General features: G+C 43.5%; 1 protein-coding gene across 3 annotated transcripts in view; it reads right to left on the bottom strand.

Moving 5' to 3' along the window:
• LSAMP (limbic system associated membrane protein) overlaps nt 1–22,294 on the bottom strand; it is a 520,650-nt gene that overhangs the window by 51,505 nt on the left and 446,851 nt on the right. For all 3 annotated transcript variants that reach the window (XM_072138917.1, XM_072138918.1, XM_072138919.1), the window contains exon 4: nt 6,284–6,418. In XM_072138917.1, the coding sequence (XP_071995018.1) occupies nt 6,284–6,418 (135 nt within the window). The remainder of the gene's footprint in view (nt 1–6,283; nt 6,419–22,294) is intronic.

The raw sequence follows: 22,294 nt of genomic DNA, 5'->3' as shown, positions 1-22,294 counted from the left end.
TAAAAAATATACATATTAGTATACTCACACATGCGAGTAACAATCACATATAACTACATTCTGCATATACACACAGATGCAGTGCCATATGCAACATACTCACATACAGACACCATATAAATCTCACAGATATACATCACAGTATATGTTATATACATATTATGCTGGACATGTGCAGTACAATATAGATATAATGGTGCACATCCTCCATTCTTTATTGTGTCAGGTCGGATGACGGGGCCCCCTGACACTGCGGGCCCCATAGCGGCTGCTATGGCTGCTACCGCTGTAGTTACGCCCCTGGCGGGGAATATATACTGTGGTTATATATATATAAGTGTGGTTGTATATACTGATACATCACAGCAACATCTTCTCACAGTGATAACATGTTTTTTAATATACTGATTGCACTCATATACATGTGTTGGCACAGATACGTGTATTTGGATATATTTTGTTACAATGTATCTAGACCTGATTGTACTATAGCACTTTGTTTAGGAAGGGGCGTGGTTTGTGTCATGTGACACTTTAGACTGTATATATATGAGTTGGTTATATAATGTAGCCGAGCGGCTGTAGATCATTGTGTGATGTGTGGATGTTCGGTCCGGTTCTTTTTCTCTCCCCATGTTGGTTTAGTACATTCTATCGCTTCATTTATTTTGTTTTTCCTGGTACCAGCACTCCGCCCCATCTGACCCAGGTGCTTTTAAATTAGCAGGAGACTGCATATAGCGGCCGCCTACCTCCTCTCAGCTAGTGTCTGAGACCACATGGGACAGTGAGTATTCAGCACCTGTTCACACATGGTGAGCTTTTTTGCCTGTTCACTTGGTGCGGTATTGCATGGCGTCCGCCGCTTCTGTTGTGGGGGCCCGGGGACCGGAGCCATGGGGGCTATGCCTGCCAGCTGGGGGCAACCGGGTCTTGGTCCCTGCCGGCGCTGTGCTGCAGCGGTGGTGGACGCCATGTGATGCCGCACACTATAGAGTAGGGACCCACCATAAAGAGGTCACCGTGATGTGGTTATTGGCTTATACAATTTGATCAAAATGTAACTAAGAATCTGGAGTTCGTTATATAATGCGGCCGAGCGGCAGGAGGTCATTGTGTGGTGTGCGGATGTGCCGGCCAGTTCTTTTCTCTCCCCATCTACAGTATCTACCTATCTATCTATCTCCTATCTATCTATCTATCTATCTATCTATCTATCTATCTATCTATCTATCTCCTATCTATCTATCTCCTATCTATCTATCTATCTATCTATCTATCTATCTATCTATCTCCTATCTATCTATCTCCTATCTATCTATCTATCTATCTATCTATCTATCTATCTATCTATCTCCTATCTATCTATCTATCTATCTATCTCCTATCTATCTATCTATCTATCTATCTATCTATCTCCTATCTATCTATCTCTCTATCTCCTATCTATCTATCTATCTATCTATCTATCTATCTATCTATCCATCTATCTCCTATCTATCTATCTATCTATCTATCTATCTCCTATCTATCTTTCTATCTATCTTCTATCTATCTCATATCTATCTCCTATCTATCTATCTCCTATCTATCTATCTATCTATCTATCTATCTATCTATCTATCTATCTATCTATCTCCTATCTATCTATCTATCTATCTATCTCTCTATCTCCTATCTATCTCCTATCTATCTATCTATCTATCTATCTATCTATCTATCTCCTATCTATCTCCTATCTATCTAGTAAAGTGTTGATATAATAGAAGCTGGAGATGAGAGTTTCCCTATGCGGCGGCGGATGTACAGAGCAGTAATGATTTCTCTCTCCATCACTTACACTCAGACGTCGGCTGTTACATTGGAAAGTAAATTTCTCAGTTTTTCTACAGAGAAATAAACTTTTATATAAAATATCTATCATTCTGCAGTGTTTTATCCCAGAGCTCAGCTAGAGGAGACTTTCAGTATCCGGCTTCAAGGAACTTTCCTACTGTGTGCGGTGACATCTCTGTGTCTGACAGGTACAAGAACAGCCCAACGCTGCGCTACAGAGAGGACAGCGACTGCCGGAATATTCCACAGAACCAGGAGGATATTCCATCTGCACTAGAATTATACATGGATGATATGTGCAAATTATTTACCCCATGAGATGCATTTGGGCACAGACATTGAGACCCATTAAACATTAAGGCTTCAATACATACAGTGCACACTATACTTATCCTGTACTGATCCTGAGTTACATCCTGTATTATACTCCAGAGCTGCACTCACTATTCTGCTGCTGGTGCAGTCACTGTGTACATACATGACATTACTTATCCTGTACTGATCCTGAGTTACATCCTGTATTATACCCCAGAGCTACACTCACTATTCTGCTGCTGGTGCAGTCACTGTGTACATACATGACATTACTTATCCTGTACTGATCCTGAGTTACATCCTGTATTATACTCCAGAGCTGCACTCACTATTCTGCTGCTGGTGCAGTCACTGTGTACATACATGACATTACTTATCCTGTACTGATCCTGAGTTACATCCTGTATTATACCCCAGAGCTGCACTCACTATTCTGCTGCTGGTGCAGTCACTGTGTACATACATGACATTACTTACCCTGTACTGATCCTGAGTTACATCCTGTATTATACTCCAGAGCTGCACTCACTATTCTGCTGCTGGTGCAGTCACTGTGTACATACATGACATTACTTATCCTGTACTGATCCTGAGTTACATCCTGTATTATACTCCAGAGCTGCACTCACTATTCTGCTGCTGGTGCAGTCACTGTGTACATACTTGAAATAACTAATCCTTTACTGATTCTCTTTAAATCCTTATATACTCCAGAGCTGCACTCACTATTCTGTGTTACCATAATATATTAGCACCTCTAGGGCATCCTGTGAGTTGCTCTAATGAATGACAGGATGAAGCATCACTATTTTTCCTCCTATTAATTTCAGTTTCTTCCTCTCATCTTCCTCGCTGAATGCTCTGTATATTTTCCTGTAGATGATGCGATTTGCCTTTAAATCTTACTGATAAATATAATCAAATTTACCTTCTACGGAGAAATGTTCTCGTTAACTCCTGCAGCCAATTAGATGCGTTGGCTCCGAGCTCCTGTTACTTACTATCTCAGAAGATGCAAACCTTCTGTGACCTACACAAATAGGAAGCTTTTACAGCAGCCGCCTGACCCCAGGCACTAAGTTTATTAGCAATGATCTTTCCTTTATTTAATGTTGTCTAAAAAATGTGGTTAATTACTGGCGAGTCCTAAACAAGGAAATCGAAATTTGTGTCCAGTCATAAAATACACTAAGGGGCATTTTTTTAAGCTAGAAAGAAGAAGGCAAAGGCTCATCAAGGGTAACAGGCAAAAAGTTGCCCTGTTACATCCTGGATCTACCTGTACATAGTTGGATCTGCCATGTCCCAAACTTAGATCTAGATCTATCCTGTTACATCCTGGATCTGCCCTACTCTCTCCATGATCTGCCCTCTACACACCTGGATCTGCCCTGTGCACACCAAGATCTACCCTTTTACATCCTTGATGTGCCCTCTGCACACCTGAATTTGTAACCCTTACTCCGTCAGGTCACATCCCCTTGTAAGTTGATGTTTATGCTTGTTGATGACGCATCTCAGCTGCACCTTCTATAAATCCGCAGTCATTGTCTAAGTTTATTCTATAAACACAAAGCTTGACCCCCTATATATATATATATATACACTCACCGGCCACTTAGGTCCACCATGCTAGTATCGGGTTGGACCCCCTTTTGCCTTCAGAACTGCCTCAATTCTTCGTGGCATAGATACAACAAGGTGCTGGAAGCTCCTCAGAGATTTTGGTCCATATTGACATGATGGCATCACACAGTTGCCGCAGATTTGTCGGCTGCACATCCATGATGCGAATCTCCCGTTCCACCACATCCCAAAGATGCTCTATTGGATGGAGATTTGGTGACTGTGGAGCCATTTGTGTCCAGTGACCTCATTGTCATGTTCAAGAAACCAGTCTGAGATGATTCCAGCTTTATGACCTGGCGCATTATCCTGCTGAAAGTAGCCATCAGATGTTACAGGGTACATTGTGCTCATAAAGGGATGGACATGGGCAGCAACAATACTCAGGTAGGCTGTGGCGTTGTACCAAGGGGCCCAAAGACACCATGACACCACCAGCACCAGCCTGAGCCGCTGATACAAGGCAGGATGGATCCATGACACCAGCACCACCAGCCTGAGCCGCTGATACAAGGCAGGATGGATCCATGACACCACCACCACCAGCCTGAGCCGCTGATACAAGGCAGGATGGATCCATGACACCACCACCACCAGCCTGACCCGCTGATACAAGGCAGGATGGATCCATGACACCACCACCACCAGCCTGACCCGCTGATACAAGGCAGGAGGGATCCATGACACCACCACCACCAGCCTGAGCCGCTGATACAAGGCAGGATGGATCCATGACACCACCACCAGCCTGAGCCGCTGATACAAGGCAGGATGGATCCATGACACCAGCACCACCAGCCTGAGCCGCTGATACAAGGCAGGATGGATCCATGACACCAGCACCACCAGCCTGACCCGCTGATACAAGGCAGGATGGATCCATGACACCACCACCACCAGCCTGACCCGCTGATACAAGGCAGGATGGATCCATGACACCAGCACCACCAGCCTGAGCCGCTGATACAAGGCAGGATGGATCCATGACACCACCACCACCAGCCTGAGCCGCTGATACAAGGCAGGATGGATCCATGACACCAGCACCACCAGCCTGAGCCGCTGATACAAGGCAGGATGGATCCATGACACCACCACCACCAGCCTGACCCGCTGATACAAGGCAGGATGGATCCATGACACCACCACCACCAGCCTGAGCCGCTGATACAAGGCAGGATGGATCCATGACACCACCACCACCAGCCTGACCCGCTGATACAAGGCAGGATGGATCCATGACACCACCACCACCAGCCTGAGCCGCTGATACAAGGCAGGATGGATCCATGACACCACCACCACCAGCCTGACCCGCTGATACAAGGCAGGATGGATCCATGACACCACCACCACCAGCCTGAGCCGCTGATACAAGGCAGGATGGATCCATGACACCAGCACCAGCCTGAGCCGCTGATACAAGGCAGGATGGATCCATGACACCAGCACCACCAGCCTGAGCCGCTGATACAAGGCAGGATGGATCCATGACACCACCACCACCAGCCTGACCCGCTGATACAAGGCAGGATGGATCCATGACACCACCACCACCAGCCTGAGCCGCTGATACAAGGCAGGATGGATCCATGACACCACCACCACCAGCCTGAGCCGCTGATACAAGGCAGGATGGATCCATGACACCAGCACCAGCCTGAGCCGCTGATACAAGGCAGGATGGATCCATGACACCACCACCACCAGCCTGAGCCGCTGATACAAGGCAGGATGGATCCATGCTTTCATGTTGTTGTACCAAATTCTGACCCTACCATCCGAATGTCGCAACAGAAATCGAGACTCATCAGACCAGGCAACGTTTCTCCAATCTTCTACTGTCCAATTTGCTTGTGCAAATTATAGCCTCAGTTTCCTGTTCTTAGCTGAAAGGAGTGGCACCCGGTGTGGTCTTCTGCTGCTGTAGCCCATCTGCCTCAGAGTTGGACGTACTGTGCGTTCAGAGATGCTCTTCTGCCTACCTTGGTTGTAACGGGTGGCGATTTGAGTCACTGTTGCCTTTCTATCAGATCGAACCAGTCTGCCCATTCTCCTCTGGCATCAACAAGGCATTTCCGCCCACAGAACTGGCGCTCACTGGATGTTTTTTCTTTTTCGGACCATTCTCTGTAAACCCTAGAGATGGTTGTGCGTGAAAATCCCAGTAGATCAGCAGTTTCTGAAATACTCAGACCAGCCCTTCTGGCACCAACAACCATGCCACGTTCAAAGGCCACAAATCACCTTTCTTCCCCATACTGATGCTCGGGAGAACTGCAGGAGATTGTCTTGACCATGTCTACATGCCTAAATGCACTGAGTTGCCGCCATTGATTGGTTGATTAGAAATTAAGTTGGACAGGTGTACCTAATAAAGTGGCCGGTGAGTGTGTGTATATATATATGTACAGCCTCAATGATTCCTAGGGAGATCATCTATGATATAGCGATTGTGCTGATAACACGAGGGGCACGCTGACCCCTAGGGGATGACTATACTCACAGTTCACAGTGACCCGGACTTGTTTTACATCTGCTGAAGCTACTTCATTGGCCGCTTTGCACTCGTATTTCCCAGACTGTTCTCGGGTGATGCCTTGGATATCCAGATATTCCTCTTCTCCTTCAAAGTCTCTGGCTGCAAGAGGAAAGAAACATCCGGGCATCAGAAATCCATTATATTAAGTATATGACAGAACTGTAAGACAAAGCGCTAAATGTCATTGAAAATACAATAGAGAACATTGGTACAATGGAGACAACAAAACAAGAGAGACCATAGGAACGAAACGTACCAAGCTGTAATGATGTTCCTAAGATACATCTAGAAGCTGTGGTGTGGCCACTTATATAAACATGGTGTGGATCACCAGAGTCCTGCTCTGTAGGCCCCTAGATTCATCCAAGTGCTGGAGCGTGGGTCCTCAGATGCTGCTTTGATGCTGTAATATGGGCCTACAAACACATAGTGGCATTGTGCTGTGGGTTCTCTATAGTCTCTATAGTAGGTGCTAAAGATTCTTTACAGCAGGTGCTGTAATGTGAGTCTTTCACTTTGTATAGATGTTGAACTGTGGACCTGCAGCATTATCTAGTTGCTAAACTGTGGACCTGCAGCATTCTCTAGGTGCTGAACTGTTGGCCTGCAGCATTATGTAGGTGCTGAACCGTGGACCTGCAGCATTATGTAGGTGCTGAACCGTGGACCTGCAGCATTATCTAGTCGCTGAACTGTGGACCTGCAGCAAGGACGGTTCATGGAAGTTCTAGGACTCTGACAACTATATGACGAGTAGTCATGTGACATAGGGAGCTGCTTGTGGGCTACAGCATTATCTAAATGCTAAACTGTGGACCTACAGCATTATCTAAGTGCTGAACTGTGGACCTACTGCATTATCTAGGTGCTTAGAAGTGTGGATTCTTGGATTCAACTGACTAGGTGCTCTCCTGTTCATCCTCAGATGCATCTAGGTGCTGGAGTGTGGGACCTCAGATACACCATGGTGCTGGAGTGTGGGTCCTCAGATACATCTAGGTGCTGGAGTGTGGGTCCTCAGATACATCTAAGTGCTGGAGTGGGGGTCCTCAGATAGATCTAGGTGCTGGAGTGTGGGACCTCAGATACATCTAAGTGCTGGAGTGGGGGTCCTCAGATAGATCTAGGTGCTGGAGTGTGGGACCTCAGATACATCTAAGTGCTGGAGTGTGGGTCCTCAGATACATCTAGGTGCTGGAGTGTGGGACCTCAGATACACCATGGTGCTGGAGTGGGGGTCCTCAGATACATCTAAGTGCTGGAGTGTGGGACCTCAGATACATCTAAGTGCTGGAGTGGGGGACCTCAGATACATCTAGGTGCTGGAGTGTGGGACCTCAGATACATCTAGGTGCTGGAGTGTGGGTCCTCAGATACATCTATGTGCTGGAGTGTGGGTCCTCAGATACATCTAGGTGCTGGAGTGTGGGACCTCAGATACATCTAGGTGCTGGAGTGTGGGACCTCAGATACATCTAGGTGCTGGAGTGTGGGTCCTCAGATACATCTAGGTGCTGGAGTGGGGGTCCTCAGATACATCTAGCTGCTGGAGTGGGGGTCCTCAGATACATCTAGGTGCTGGAGTGTGGGACCTCAGATACATCTAGGTGCTGGAGTGGGGGACCTCAGATACATCTAGGTGCTGGAGTGTGGGTCCTCAGATCCATCTAGGTGCTGGAGTGTGGGTCCTCAGATACATCTAAGTGCTGGAGTGTGGGTCCTCAGATAGATCTAAGTGCTGGAGTGTGGGTCCTCAGATACATCTAGGTGCTGGAGTGTGGGTCCTCAGATACATCTAGGTGCTGGAGTGTGGGACCTCAGATACATCTAGGTGCTGGAGTGTGGGTCCTCAGATACATCTAGGTGCTGGAGTGTGGGTCCTCAGATACATCTAGGTGCTGGAGTGTGGGTCCTCAGATACACCTTGGTGCTGGAGTGTGGGACCTCAGATACATCTAAGTGCTGGAGTGTGGGACCTCAGATACATCTAGGTGCTGGAGTGGGGGTCCTCAGATACATCTAGGTGCTGGAGTGGGGGTCCTCAGATAGATCTAGGTGCTGGAGTGTGGGTCCTCAGATACATCTAGCTGCTGGAGTGTGGGTCCTCAGATACATCTAGCTGCTGGAGTGGGGGTCCTCAGATACATCTAGGTGCTGGAGTGTGGGTCCTCAGATAGATCTAGGTGCTGGAGTGTGGGACCTCAGATACATCTAAGTGCTGGAGTGTGGGACCTCAGATACATCTAGGTGCTGGAGTGGGGGTCCTCAGATACATCTAGGTGCTGGAGTGGGGGTCCTCAGATACATCTAGGTGCTGGAGTGTGGGTCCTCAGATACATCTAGGTGCTGGAGTGTGGGTCCTCAGATACATCTAGGTGCTGGAGTGTGGGTCCTCAGATAGATCTAGGTGCTGGAGTGTGGGTCCTCAGATACATCTAAGTGCTGGAGTGTGGGTCCTCAGATGCATCTAGCTGCTGGAGTGGGGGTCCTCAGATACATCTAGCTGCTGGAGTGGGGGTCCTCAGATACATCTAGGTGCTGGAGTGTGGGACCTCAGATACATCTAAGTGCTGGAGTGTGGGACCTCAGATACATCTAGGTGCTGAAGTGTGGGTCCTCAGATACATCTAGGTGCTGGAGTGTGGGTCCTCAGATACATCTAGGTGCTGAAGTGTGGGTCCTCAGATACATCTAGGTGCTGAAGTGTGGGTCCTCAGATACATCTAGGTGCTGGAGTGTGGGACCTCAGATACATCTAGGTGCTGAAGTGTGGGTCCTCAGATACATCTAGGTGCTGGAGTGTGGGTCCTCAGATACATCTAGGTGCTGGAGTGTGGGTCCTCAGATACATCTAGGTGCTGAAGTGTGGGTCCTCAGATACATCTAGGTGCTGGAGTTGGGGACCTCAGATACATCTAGGTGCTGGAGTGTGGGTCCTCAGATACATCTAGGTGCTGGAGTGTGGGTCCTCAGATACATCTAGGTGCTGGAGTTGGGGACCTCAGATACATCTAGGTGCTGGAGTGTGGGTCCTCAGATGTGTCCTAGAATCTTGCATTGTGGAGGGGCTCGGTGGCCGCCATGCTGGACGTCTGGTGGTTTTGGTTAGACCCTGTGCCTATGGCAGGTTGTTCCGAGTCGCCTTGGAGCCCGGTTTTATGTTCTCTGATTTATTTAGATTTTTTTTCTCCTTTCTATAGAGAACAACAATGACACAGCGATACGATGGGCTCCTCGGCGCGGCTCGGGTAGCGGTAGGAGCCTCCATCTTATTTACAGATACAATGTGTCTCATCCCACCACAGGAAACCAGATTATCTGCCAAAATATAATAATCTTTTGTGGTATTTTAGCAGAATAAGGAGCGAAAACTAAAATCTATAATTCCCATTTGTATGCTAATGCGCTGACACACTTGTCACGCGGCGGCTGGAGAGGGAGCTCTTCCCAAACACACCAGAGCTTTATCTTCTCCCAGACAGACTCCTACGTGGGAGCGATAATGACAGAAGAAAATCACCGACACAGAGGAGCAAAACCGCATCCACGACAGAAATCATCAATACTATCAACAAACAACACTCACGGGGAGCCTTAAGGAGATCCCCCACCTCTAAGCTTCTACTTCTCCTTGAATACGGCTTCGGATCACTCATACAGCACTTATCGATGCTCCAAATGTTATAACATCCGAAAATAGTCGTTTGTCTTCCAATGAGTTCATTAGAAGAATTGGCAAAATGATTAATAAAACATAATTATAGGCCCCATGTAGCTCCTCCCTTAATTTATGTGCAGTACCACTCCTGACCACATGGTGCGCTGTTAAATAAAACCTAATTATAAGCCCCATGTAGCTCAAAGCTCTTACATTCTGACCATGTAGCGCCTCCCTAATTTTATGTGCAGTACCACTCCTGACCACATGGTGCGCTGTTAAATAAAACCTAATTATAAGCCCCATGTAGCTCAAAGCTCTTACATTCTGACCATGTAGCGCCTCCCTAATTTTATGTGCAGTACCACTCCTGACCACATGGTGCGCTGTTAAATAAAACATAATTATAAGCCCCATGTAGCTCATAGCTCTTACATTCTGTCCATGTAGCTCCTCCCTAATTTTATGTGCAGTACCACTCCTGACCACATGGTGCGCTGTTAAATAAAACCTAATTATAAGCCCCATGTAGCTCAAAGCCCTTTCATTCTGGCCATGTAGCGCCTCCCTAATTTTATGTGCAGTACCACTCCTGACCACATGGTGCGCTGTTAGGAAAAAGCATGTATATGAACCTCACACAGCTCAAAGCATTTTCATTCTACACTCTTGTAGCCTCTCCATAATTTTACTTGTAGTGCCAATCTTGACCACAACGAAAATCCTCTTTATAACCCCCTACACCACAAAGAACTTTCATTTTGGACTATTTAGCACCTACTTAATTTTATGTGCAGTACCACTCTTGACCACAAGGAGCGCTGTTAATTAAAATCCTATTTATAACCCACTACAGCCCAAAGCACTTTCATTCTTGTCTATTTAGTGCCTCCTTAATTTTACGTGCAGTACCAATTCCAAACACATGGGGCACTGTTAGAAAATGTTTGTGAACATTATGCTCAAAGCTCTTTCATTCTTCACTCTGTAGCCTCTCCCTAATTTTAAATGTAATAATATTCTTGACCACATGTAAAATAATATTAACTATCCCCCTACAAAGCACTTTCATTTTGGACTGTTTAGCAGCTACTTTATTTTACACGCAGTACCACTCCTGGCCACACGGTGCGCTGTTAGGAAAATACACAGTTGTGAGCTGCACATAGCTCACGGCTGTTCCATTGTAGCCAATCCAATGTAATGCTCCATAGCGCCCCCTAGTGGTCACTTTCTATACTTTCACATGTCTCCTACGCCTCATATACGGGTAGGATGCAGCGGTGTGGTGTGTAATAGTATAATCACCCGCCGCTCGTATTATGACACATTTCCCACAGTTCTTGCTGCTCGCGAGTTAAGGATTTTATTAAACCTGCATTAATGGAAACGCGTCCATCTGAGTCGACAATGCGGAGCGCGACAAACAGGATGTAAATAAAATGGACGCATGATCAGGGGCGCGAGGCACAATTGGAAAACGGCTGTGATTTGTCTCCTCTGCTATTTAGTCCTCATGTGAGCAGACAGGTTGTCAGGCTAAGTGAGGGTCCTGCTGGATGCTGCAAGGACCGAGACCGCCGCTGATGGAGCCGATAAATACCGTATCCATTACCTCATTCTAATTCATAGCGGATGCGCCTCTCGCCTGTGTTCACATTGTGTTTACTCTGCTTTTATTTAACCCTTCACACTCCCAATCTCACTGATCGGCCGCAAAAAAAAAGAGTCTGGACGACCCATCACGTCCTTATGTGATAGAGGCGACTGAACCTACTTTAATGTGATGGTGTAATACCACTTTCCTCCTGTGGGAGTGCTGCAGAATGAATTGAAGACTGGCCAGGAGGTTATTGCAGATTACAGCTACAATGTGAAGGCGGGGGAATCAATGGATCATCAGGAGATTGAGTCCTAGTGCCAGAAGAATGTATCTACCTGTTCTACTACAAAATCAATCAATCATGGATAGTGCAGGGTTATTTTAAAATGCTTGAGCAATAGGTTCCAAGGGTTTTATCAAGGTTCCTCCTCCTAGAAGAATTACCTGAGCAATAGGTTCCAAGAATTTATTTGAGGAACCTCCTCCTAGAAGAATGCCTGAGCAATAGGTTCCAAGAATTTATTTGAGGAACCTTCTCATAGAATAATTACCTGAACAATAGGTTCCAAGAATTTATTTGAGGAACCCTCTCCTAGAAGAATGCCTGAGCAACAGGTTTCAAGGGTTTATTTGATGAACCTTCTCATAGAAGAATTACCTGAGCAATAGGTTCCAAGGGTTTATTTGAGGATCCCCCTCCTAGAAGAAAGCCTGAGCAATAGGTTCCAAGAATTTATTTGAGAAACCTTCTCATAGAAGAATTACCTGAGCAATAAGTTCCAAGAATTTTATTTGAGGAACCTCCTCCTAGAAGAATTACCTGAGCAATAGGTTCCAAGGGTTTATTTGAGGAACCTCCTCCTAGAAGAAAGCCTGAGCAATAGGTTCCAAGAATTTATTTGAGAAACCTTCTCATAGAAGAATTACCTGAGCAATAGGTTCCAAGAATTTTATTTGAGGAACCTTCTCATAGAAGAATTACCTGAGCAATAGGTTCCAAGAATTTATTTGAGGAACCTTCTCATAGAAGAATTACCTGAGCAATAGGTTCCAAGAATTTATTTGAGGAACCTTCTCATAGAAGAATTACCTGAGCAATAGGTTCCAAGGGTTTATTTTAGGAACCTCCTCCTAGAAGAATGCCTGAGCAATAGGTTCCAAAGGTTTATTTGAGGAACCTCCTCCTAGAAGAATGCCTGAGCAATAGGTTCTTAATGCCCTGCTAAGGTGTCTGCATAAATGTGTCCATTTGTTTGATTTCCTATTTTTGTCTTATTAGCTATTTTGAATTTTGATAAACCAATCACACACAGCCCAAGATGACTAAAGTTAGCAACAGTTTTACTACTATTACTGATTAGGTTTACCAATCAATATGGTCCTAGGTTCCTTAGATGTCAGGCTAAGATGTCTGAATACATTTTTAGATTTTCTGGATTAGCTATGAATATATCACACTGAGTCCAGAGTTAGTGCCTGAGCAATAGGTTCCTCTGTTACTAGTATCCTACTATGGTGTCTGTATATGGTTTTCAACCATCGGATTTGTTATCTCTCCCTAATAAACCATTTCTAGCAATGATTAGCCAATCACGGTGCATTAGGTTTGCTCAAAGCCCTTGGAACAGTGCCTGAGCAATAGGTTCCTATTGTCCAATTTCTGACTTCTACCATTTATGATAGAGCTTTACCTGCCTGGACTATAGCCTGTGTCCACGGAGTACATCATTTTTAGCTGTCATTAACCAATCACACTGGGTCCAGGGTTAGTTCCTGAGCAATAGGTTACTAGATGTTTTACTAAGGTGTCTGTATATGTTTATCCACATACCTGATTTTTATTACTCCTTAACCATTTTTAGTAATTATTAACCAATCACATGGCATTAAGTTGGCTGACAGTAATTTTGCCCTTGGAACAGTGACTGAGCAATAGGTTCCAATTAGTCCATTTCTGATTCTACCATATATGATAGAGCTCCGCCTGCCCGGACCATAGACATGCCCTTGCCTGTCCCTTTGGTGCCATTCACCAGTATGGATCAGCCTGGGAAGCTCCGTAGGTCCAGGTGTTTTTTCTGTAGAAAAGTCCAGATCCCTTTATGGGGTATTAATGGTTGAAAACCAGGGAATTACCTAGACAATGCAATGAGGAGTAGCCACATGGCAAATCCATTCCGTAAAACAGGGGTTACACATCTGTATCTAAGAGATTGTTGAAAACTGTGGTGCACATGACTGCAATATGTGTGTGTGTATGGAGCCATAGAAAGGTTATTACAGACTGGATGTTATATAGAGGCTCATGCACAGACCTGGATGCACACATGGGAGCCTATAGCAGCAGCCACACAACTATATAACACCATATACCACCCAGAGTCGGCTAGAGGTTTCACTAGGCCCCTGGGCGAAAGAGCCTCACTGGGCCCCTTTGCAGTGAACTCAGGTGGAGGAATTAGAAATTCAGAAACTAAAACAGTCCCCTGTACCCTAAAATATTCCCTAATTTATCATATTAGACAGCCCCCTCATGGTTATTTTATATTAAGCCCCCCTCAAGCCCATGGATTCCTTATTACAGCCTTAAGGGGCCCCCCCAGCAGCTCTGGGCCCCGACACTTGCCCAGGTTTGCCCAGTGCTGCTGCCGGCCCTGATATCATGAATATCTCCCCTGTATGTTAATAGATTTCTGAAATGATAACACTTTCCACATGAAATCATTGGATTTTATGCTTCATCGTTGCGCTCTACTACATCACATTTCCAGAGCGCCCCCTGCTGGGCCCGGGATGACAGGCGATTGTCTGTTGTGAAGCACTTCAGATGATTTATAAAAGGCTCATTCCATGAGAAATTACCCTCAGGCTGGTGTACTATCTAGTAGTCCATCATCCACTGCATTAACCCCTGCTGGGAGGACGTGTTAATCAAAAAACCCCTCTAATTCAGAAAAATGGAGCAGAATGTAAGATGTTTGTATCCGGAGAGGTCAATGCCAGGGAGGTGGCAGGAAGCCTGTAGTACAAGTGCACTGGAGGATTACACGGCTCTATGTGTAGGGGAAGTAATTAGCTAATGTGCAGTATTTGCATATTCGCTCAGGCATTATGGGATCAGGGGTGGGGGGTATAATATACTGATTAATACCAATCCATCTGCTCCAAGACTGATGAACATCCTCCATCACTCCATCTTCCGGCAGGGAATTTCACCTTGAGCCTCGTCTTACTCCCGGCTCCTATTAAAGGCAATGTTTTCCAACAAAGCGATTAATATGCAGCAAATTAAGTGAAATTTGTTGTTTAATGGCGTAACTGCGGGAAGAGAGTGACAGTGAGTGATGGCGCGTGTGAACTGGTGCAATTTACCTGCCATTGAGCCTTATTACTCCTGTCAGGTCTCCCACCTCTAATTATGGAGGCATCATGGGATTAATGTGTGATGGAAGGCAGACGTCTGCAGAGAGAAGACCCGAGGAGGTCATATAGACTTGTACCCCGAACCTCTAGAGCGTCCAATGATGTCACATAACAACTGGCAGCAACAATTGTGGCCAACAGTGTATCCAGAACTGTATAGGTATATGTCTATACTGTATATGTATCTGTATATCTGTATATGTGTATACTGTATATGTATCTGTATGTGTATACTGTATATGTATCTGTATATGTGTATACTGTATATGTGTATACTGTATATGTCTATACTGTATATGTATCTGTATATGTATGTACTGTATATGTATCTGTATATGTGTATACTGTATATGTATCTGTATGTGTATACTGTATATGTATCTGTATATGTGTATACTGTATATGTGTATACTGTATATGTCTATACTGTATATGTATCTGTATATGTATGTACTGTATATGTATCTGTATATGTGTATACTGTATATGTATCTGTATGTGTATACTGTATATGTATCTGTATATGTGTATACTGTATATGTATCTGTATATGTGTATACTGTATATGTATCTGTATGTGTATACTGTATATGTATCTGTATATGTGTATACTGTATATGTCTATACTGTATATGTATCTGTATATGTATGTACTGTATATGTATCTGTATATCTGTATATGTATATACTGTATATGTATCTGTATATGTGTATACTGTATATGTATCTGTATATGTGTATACTATATATGTATGTACTGTATATGTATCTGTATATGTATGTACTGTATATGTATCTGTATATCTGTATATGTGTATACTGTATATGTATCTGTATGTGTATACTGTATATGTATCTGTATATGTGTATACTGTATATGTGTATACTGTATATGTGTATACTGTATATGTATCTGTATATGTATGTACTGTATATGTATCTGTATATGTGTATACTGTATATGTATCTGTATGTGTATACTGTATATGTATCTGTATATGTGTATACTGTATATGTCTATACTGTATATGTATCTGTATATGTATGTACTGTATATGTATCTGTATATGTGTATACTGTATATGTATCTGTATGTGTATACTGTATATGTATCTGTATATGTGTATACTGTATATGTATCTGTATATGTGTATACTGTATATGTATGTACTGTACATGTATCTGTATATGTGTATACTGTATATGTATCTGTATATGTGTATACTGTATATGTATCTGTATGTGTATACTGTATATGTATCTGTATATGTGTATACTGTATATGTCTATACTGTATATGTATCTGTATATGTATGTACTGTATATGTATCTGTATATCTGTATATGTATATACTGTATATGTATCTGTATATGTGTATACTGTATATGTATCTGTATATGTGTATACTATATATGTATGTACTGTATATGTATCTGTATATGTATGTACTGTATATGTATCTGTATATGTGTATACTGTATATGTATCTGTATATGTGTATACTGTATATGTATCTGTATATGTGTATACTGTATATGTATCTGTATATGTGTATACTGTATCTGTATGTACTGTATATGTATCTGTATGTGTATACTGTATATGTATCTGTATATGTGTATACTGTATATGTCTATACTGTATATGTATCTGTATATGTATGTACTGTATATGTATCTGTATATCTGTATATGTATATACTGTATATGTATCTGTATATGTGTATACTGTATATGTATCTGTATATGTGTATACTATATATGTATGTACTGTATATGTATCTGTATATGTATGTACTGTATATGTATCTGTATATGTGTATACTGTATATGTATCTGTATGTGTATACTGTATATGTATCTGTATATGTGTATACTGTATATGTCTATACTGTATATGTATCTGTATATGTATGTACTGTATATGTATCTGTATATCTGTATATGTATATACTGTATATGTATCTGTATGTGTATACTGTATATGTCTATACTGTATATGTATCTGTATATGTATGTACTGTATATGTATCTGTATATCTGTATATGTATATACTGTATATGTATCTGTATGTGTATACTGTATATGTCTATACTGTATATGTATGTACTGTATATGTATCTGTATATGTGTATACTGTACAGGCGGTCCCCTACTTAAGGACACCCGACTTACAGACAACCCATAGTTACAGACAGACCCCTCTGACCTCTGGTGAAGCTTTCTGAATGCTTTGCTATAGTCCCAGGCTGCATAATCAGCTGTAAGGTGTCTGTAATGAAGCTTTATTGATAATCCTTGGTCCCATTACAGCAAAAATTTTTAAACTCCAAATGTCACTGGGGCCAAAATTTTTTTTGTCTGGATCTACAATTATTAAATATACAGTTTCAACTTACATACAAATTCAACTTAAGAACAAACCTCCAGACCCTATCTTGTACGTAACCCGGGGACTGCCTGTATATGTATCTGTATATGTGTATACTATATATGTATCTGTTTATGTGTATACTATATATGTATCTGTATATGTGTATACTGTATATGTATCTGTATATGTGTATACTATATATGTATCTGTTTATGTGTATACTGTATCTGTATGTACTGTATATGTATCTGTATATGTGTATACTGTATATGTATCTGTATATGTGTATACTATATATGTATCTGTTTATGTGTATACTGTATCTGTATGTACTGTATATGTATCTGTATATGTGTATACTGTATATGTATCTGTATATGTGTATACTATATATGTATCTGTTTATGTGTATACTGTATCTGTATGTACTGTATATGTATCTGTATATGTGTATACTGTATATGTATCTGTATATGTGTATACTATATATGTATCTGTTTATGTGTATACTGTATCTGTATATACTGTATATGTATCTGTATATGAAGGAGCCGTCTAGAATGCACAGAACTCATCAATGCAATCAACAGACCACAAAACCAATAGTGTAAATGTATTTGGAGAGTTACATTAATGGTTTATCATTTAGAACACTGTATAATAGTATCCTGAGCAATGTATAGCTGTATTATCTGAGCCCTGTATGGTGGTATTATCTGAGCACTGTATGGCGGTATTATCTGAGCTCTGTATGGTGGTATTATCTGAGCTCTGTATGGTGGTATTATCTGAGCAATGCATAGCTGTATTATCTGAGCGCTGTATGGTGGTATTATCTGAGCGCTGTATGGTGGTATTATCTGAGCTCTGTATGGTGGTATTATCTGAGCACTGTATGGTGGTATTATCTGAGCTCTGTATGGTGGTATTATCTGAGCAATGTATAGCTGTATTATCTGAGCGCTGTATGGTGGTATTATCTGAGCGCTGTATGGTGGTATTATCTGAGCTCTGTATGGTGGTATTATCTGAGCTCTGTATGGTGGTATTATCTGAGCTCTGTATGGTGGTATTATCTGAGCACTGTATGGTGATATTATCTGAGCGCTGTATGGTGGTATTATCTGAGCGCTGTATGGTGGTATTATCTGAGCGCTGTATGGTGGTATTATCTGAGCACTGTATGGTGGTATTATCTGAGCGCTGTATGGTGGTATTATCTGAGCTCTGTATGGTGGTATTATCTGAGCTCTGTATGGTGGTATTATCTGAGCTCTGTATGGTGATATTATCTGAGCGCTGTATGGCGGTATTATCTGAGCTCTGCATGGTGATATTATCTGAGCGCTGTATGGCGGTATTATATGAGCGCTGTATGGCGGTATTATCTGAGCGCTGTATGGCGGTATTATCTGAGCGCTGTATGGCGGTATTATCTGAGCGCTGTATAGCGGTATTATCTGAGCGCTGTGTGGTGGTATTATCTGAGCTCTGCATGGTGATATTATCTGAGCTCTGCATGGTGGTATTATCTGAGCGCTGTATGGCGGTATTATCTGAGCGCTGTATGGCGGTATTATCTGAGCGCTGTATGGCGGTATTATCTGAGCGCTGTATGGCGGTATTATCTGAGCACTGTATGGCGGTATTATCTGAGCGCTGTATGGCGGTATTATCTGAGCGCTGTATGGCGGTATTATCTGAGCACTGTATGGCGGTATTATCTGAGCACTGTATGGCGGTATTATCTGAGCACTGTACGGCGATATTATCTGAGCACTGTATGGCGGTATTATCTGAGCTATGTATCTATGTAATGGTATTATGTAAGCACTGTATGGTGATATTATCTGAGCTCTGTATGGTGGTATTATCTGAGCGCTGTATAGTGGTATTATCTGAGCTCTGTACGGTGGTATTATCTGAGCTCTGTACGGTGGTATTATCTGAGCTCTGTACGGTGGTATTATGTGAGCGCTGTATGGTGGTATTATGTGAGCGCTGTACGGTGGTATTATCTGAGCGCTGTATGGCGGTATTATCTGAGCGCTGTATGGCGGTATTATCTGAGCGCTGTATGGCGGTATTATCTGAGCGCTGTATGGCGGTATTATCTGAGCGCTGTATAGCGGTATTATCTGAGCGCTGTATGGCGGTATTATCTGAGCGCTGTATAGCGGTATTATCTGAGCGCTGTATGGTGGTATTATCTGAGCGCTGTATGGTGATATTATCTGAGCTCTGTATGGTGGTATTATCTGAGCGCTGTATGGTGGTATTATCTGAGCGCTGTATGGTGATATTATCTGAGCGCTGTATAGCGGTATTATCTGAGCGCTGTATGGTGGTATTATCTGAGCGCTGTATGGTGATATTATCTGAGCGCTGTATGGCGGTATTATCTGAGCGCTGTATAGCGGTATTATCTGAGCGCTGTATGGTGGTATTATCTGAGCGCTGTATGGTGGTATTATCTGAGCGCTGTATGGTGGTATTATCTGAGCGCTGTATGGCGGTATTATCTGTGCGCTGTATGGCGGTATTATCTGAACGCTGTATGGCGGTATTATCTGAGCGCTGTATGGCGGTATTATCTGAGCGCTGTATGGCGGTATTATCTGAGCGCTGTATGGCGGTATTATCTGAGCGCTGTATGGCGGTATTATCTGAGCGCTGTATGGCGGTATTATCTGAGCGCTGTATGGCGGTATTATCTGAGCGCTGTATGGCGGTATTATCTGAGCTATGTATCTATGTAATGGTATTATGTAAGCACTGTATGGTGATATTATCTGAGCTGTGTATGGTGGTATTATCTGAGCGCTGTATGGTGGTATTATCTGAGCTCTGTATGGTGGTATTATCTGAGCGCTGTATGGTGGTATTATCTGAGCTCTGTATGGTGGTATTATCTGAGCGCTGTATGGTGGTATTATCTGAGCGCTGTATGGTGGTATTATCTGAGCTCTGTATGGTGGTATTATCTGAGCTCTGTATGGTGGTATTATCTGAGCTGTGTATGGTGGTATTATCTGAGCGCTGTATGGTGGTATTATCTGAGCTCTGTATGGTGGTATTATCTGAGCGCTGTATGGTGGTATTATCTGAGCTCTGTATGGTGGTATTATCTGAGCGCTGTATGGTGGTATTATCTGAGCGCTGTATGGTGGTATTATCTGAGCTCTGTATGGTGGTATTATCTGAGCTCTGTATGGTGGTATTATCTGAGCGCTGTATGGTGGTATTATCTGAGCGCTGTATGGTGGTATTATCTGAGCGCTGTATGGTGGTATTATCTGAGCTCTGTATGGTGGTATTATCTGAGCTCTGTATGGTGGTATTATCTGAGCGCTGTATGGTGGTATTATCTGAGCGCTGTATGGTGGTGTTGTCTGATCATAGTATAGTAGTATTATATGAGCACTGTATAGTAGTATTATATGAGCACTGCGTAGCACTATTATCTGGATTTCTGAACTCTCTAGGTAGATGACATTTTGCCTTAACGTTACACTCATATTACAGCACGGTGAAATTTACTGTGTAGTTTACTTGCAGGATGTATAGTATGAAGGAGCGCAGTGTGGTATTACTATATGTTATCTCAGCACATCATCGTGAGTCTTGTGGTTGTGAGGTCCAGTATGGAGATTTTTTCCTCTTGTTTCCCATGTGAAAACAAAGTCACAGAAAAAAAAAATTCTCCCTGGACACAGAATATTGATAACTGGGGCCCGGCTCATATGTATTCCACACCGCGCTCCCGTATCCTCCTCTCTCTTGTCAGAATCAGTCATAATTCATGAAAAGGGTTTTCAGCCTAAGAGCTTCCAAGCGTTCAGCACCTCGGACAGCGGCTCGGTGTCATCCTGACTCCAGGACTATGGATGAGTGATGGCGGAGTGGCCAGATAAAAATAGTCCATTCTCAAGGGGAAGGCTGTCAGCGGGGGGGGCGGAGGAAGGTTAGCCTGACATGGAACAAGTCGTCTTCTTAGCATCATTTGCACTTGGCTTCGTCCTGCTAATTGTTTCTGGCTGGCGTCTCGGCCCGTGACAGCGGAGCTTTGTTCGCTTGTCACCAGGTAGAAAGACACCGCTCGCTGATGCAGCAAGATGCTCGGTGTTACACGACCTCAGACACGGCTTCTCCAGCCAAGATACTGGAACACATGCAAATTCATGTCCCGGAGCGGCGCCGGCTGCACCAACCTCTTCAGATTTCTGGACATCTTGACTCAAATTATAGATGTAGAATCATTTACACTCAAACCTCACTTTTATGTCACGTCCTCCAACCGAGTATCGACTGCAAACTCATGTACCCCAATAAATACCCAACTGACCCAACAGAGGCCAAAAGAGGGTCCCCTCGCCCTCCATGGAGTGTACACGGTGGTGAGCTGGTTCCTGTATGTAGTGTGCCCAGAAATCCTTTGCTATACAAAGCGGTCCGCCAACCCCCACCAGCCCCAGAACATGGGTCCCCATTGTTGGTGGTGTCATTGAGGGTCAGGATAACTTCTAGGGGTGCAGGGTACGAGAGTCCAACTCCACCAAGTGGGTTTCACTATCTGACCCCTATGGGAGGTAGAATTGGAGGGTTGTAGTAGGTGACCATTGACGGTGCTTTACTTGTGCACTCAGAGAACATCAACTTTTAGTCTACATTTTGGTTTAAGGACATCGACCCCGTTCCAAATTTTGCTACAGTTTAGTGCCCTGAGGTTCCTCATCACAACATGTAACAGGAGAAAGATAAGGAACACCAGCAGGACCAGGACCAGTGGGGGTAGGTGGTACCTAAGGCATCACCTCGCAACAATGACGGAGGGAATTCAGAAATGTTGCAATTTTGTTCCATGTTTCTAAGAGCTGAGGCAAACACTTTTGTGCAGGACCTTTTAGGTCACATGA

This window comes from Engystomops pustulosus, chromosome 2 (genome assembly GCF_040894005.1).
Source record: "Engystomops pustulosus chromosome 2, aEngPut4.maternal, whole genome shotgun sequence".
NCBI classification, from domain to species: domain Eukaryota; kingdom Metazoa; phylum Chordata; class Amphibia; order Anura; family Leptodactylidae; genus Engystomops; species Engystomops pustulosus.
This window is presented reverse-complemented; position numbering and strand designations above follow the sequence as displayed.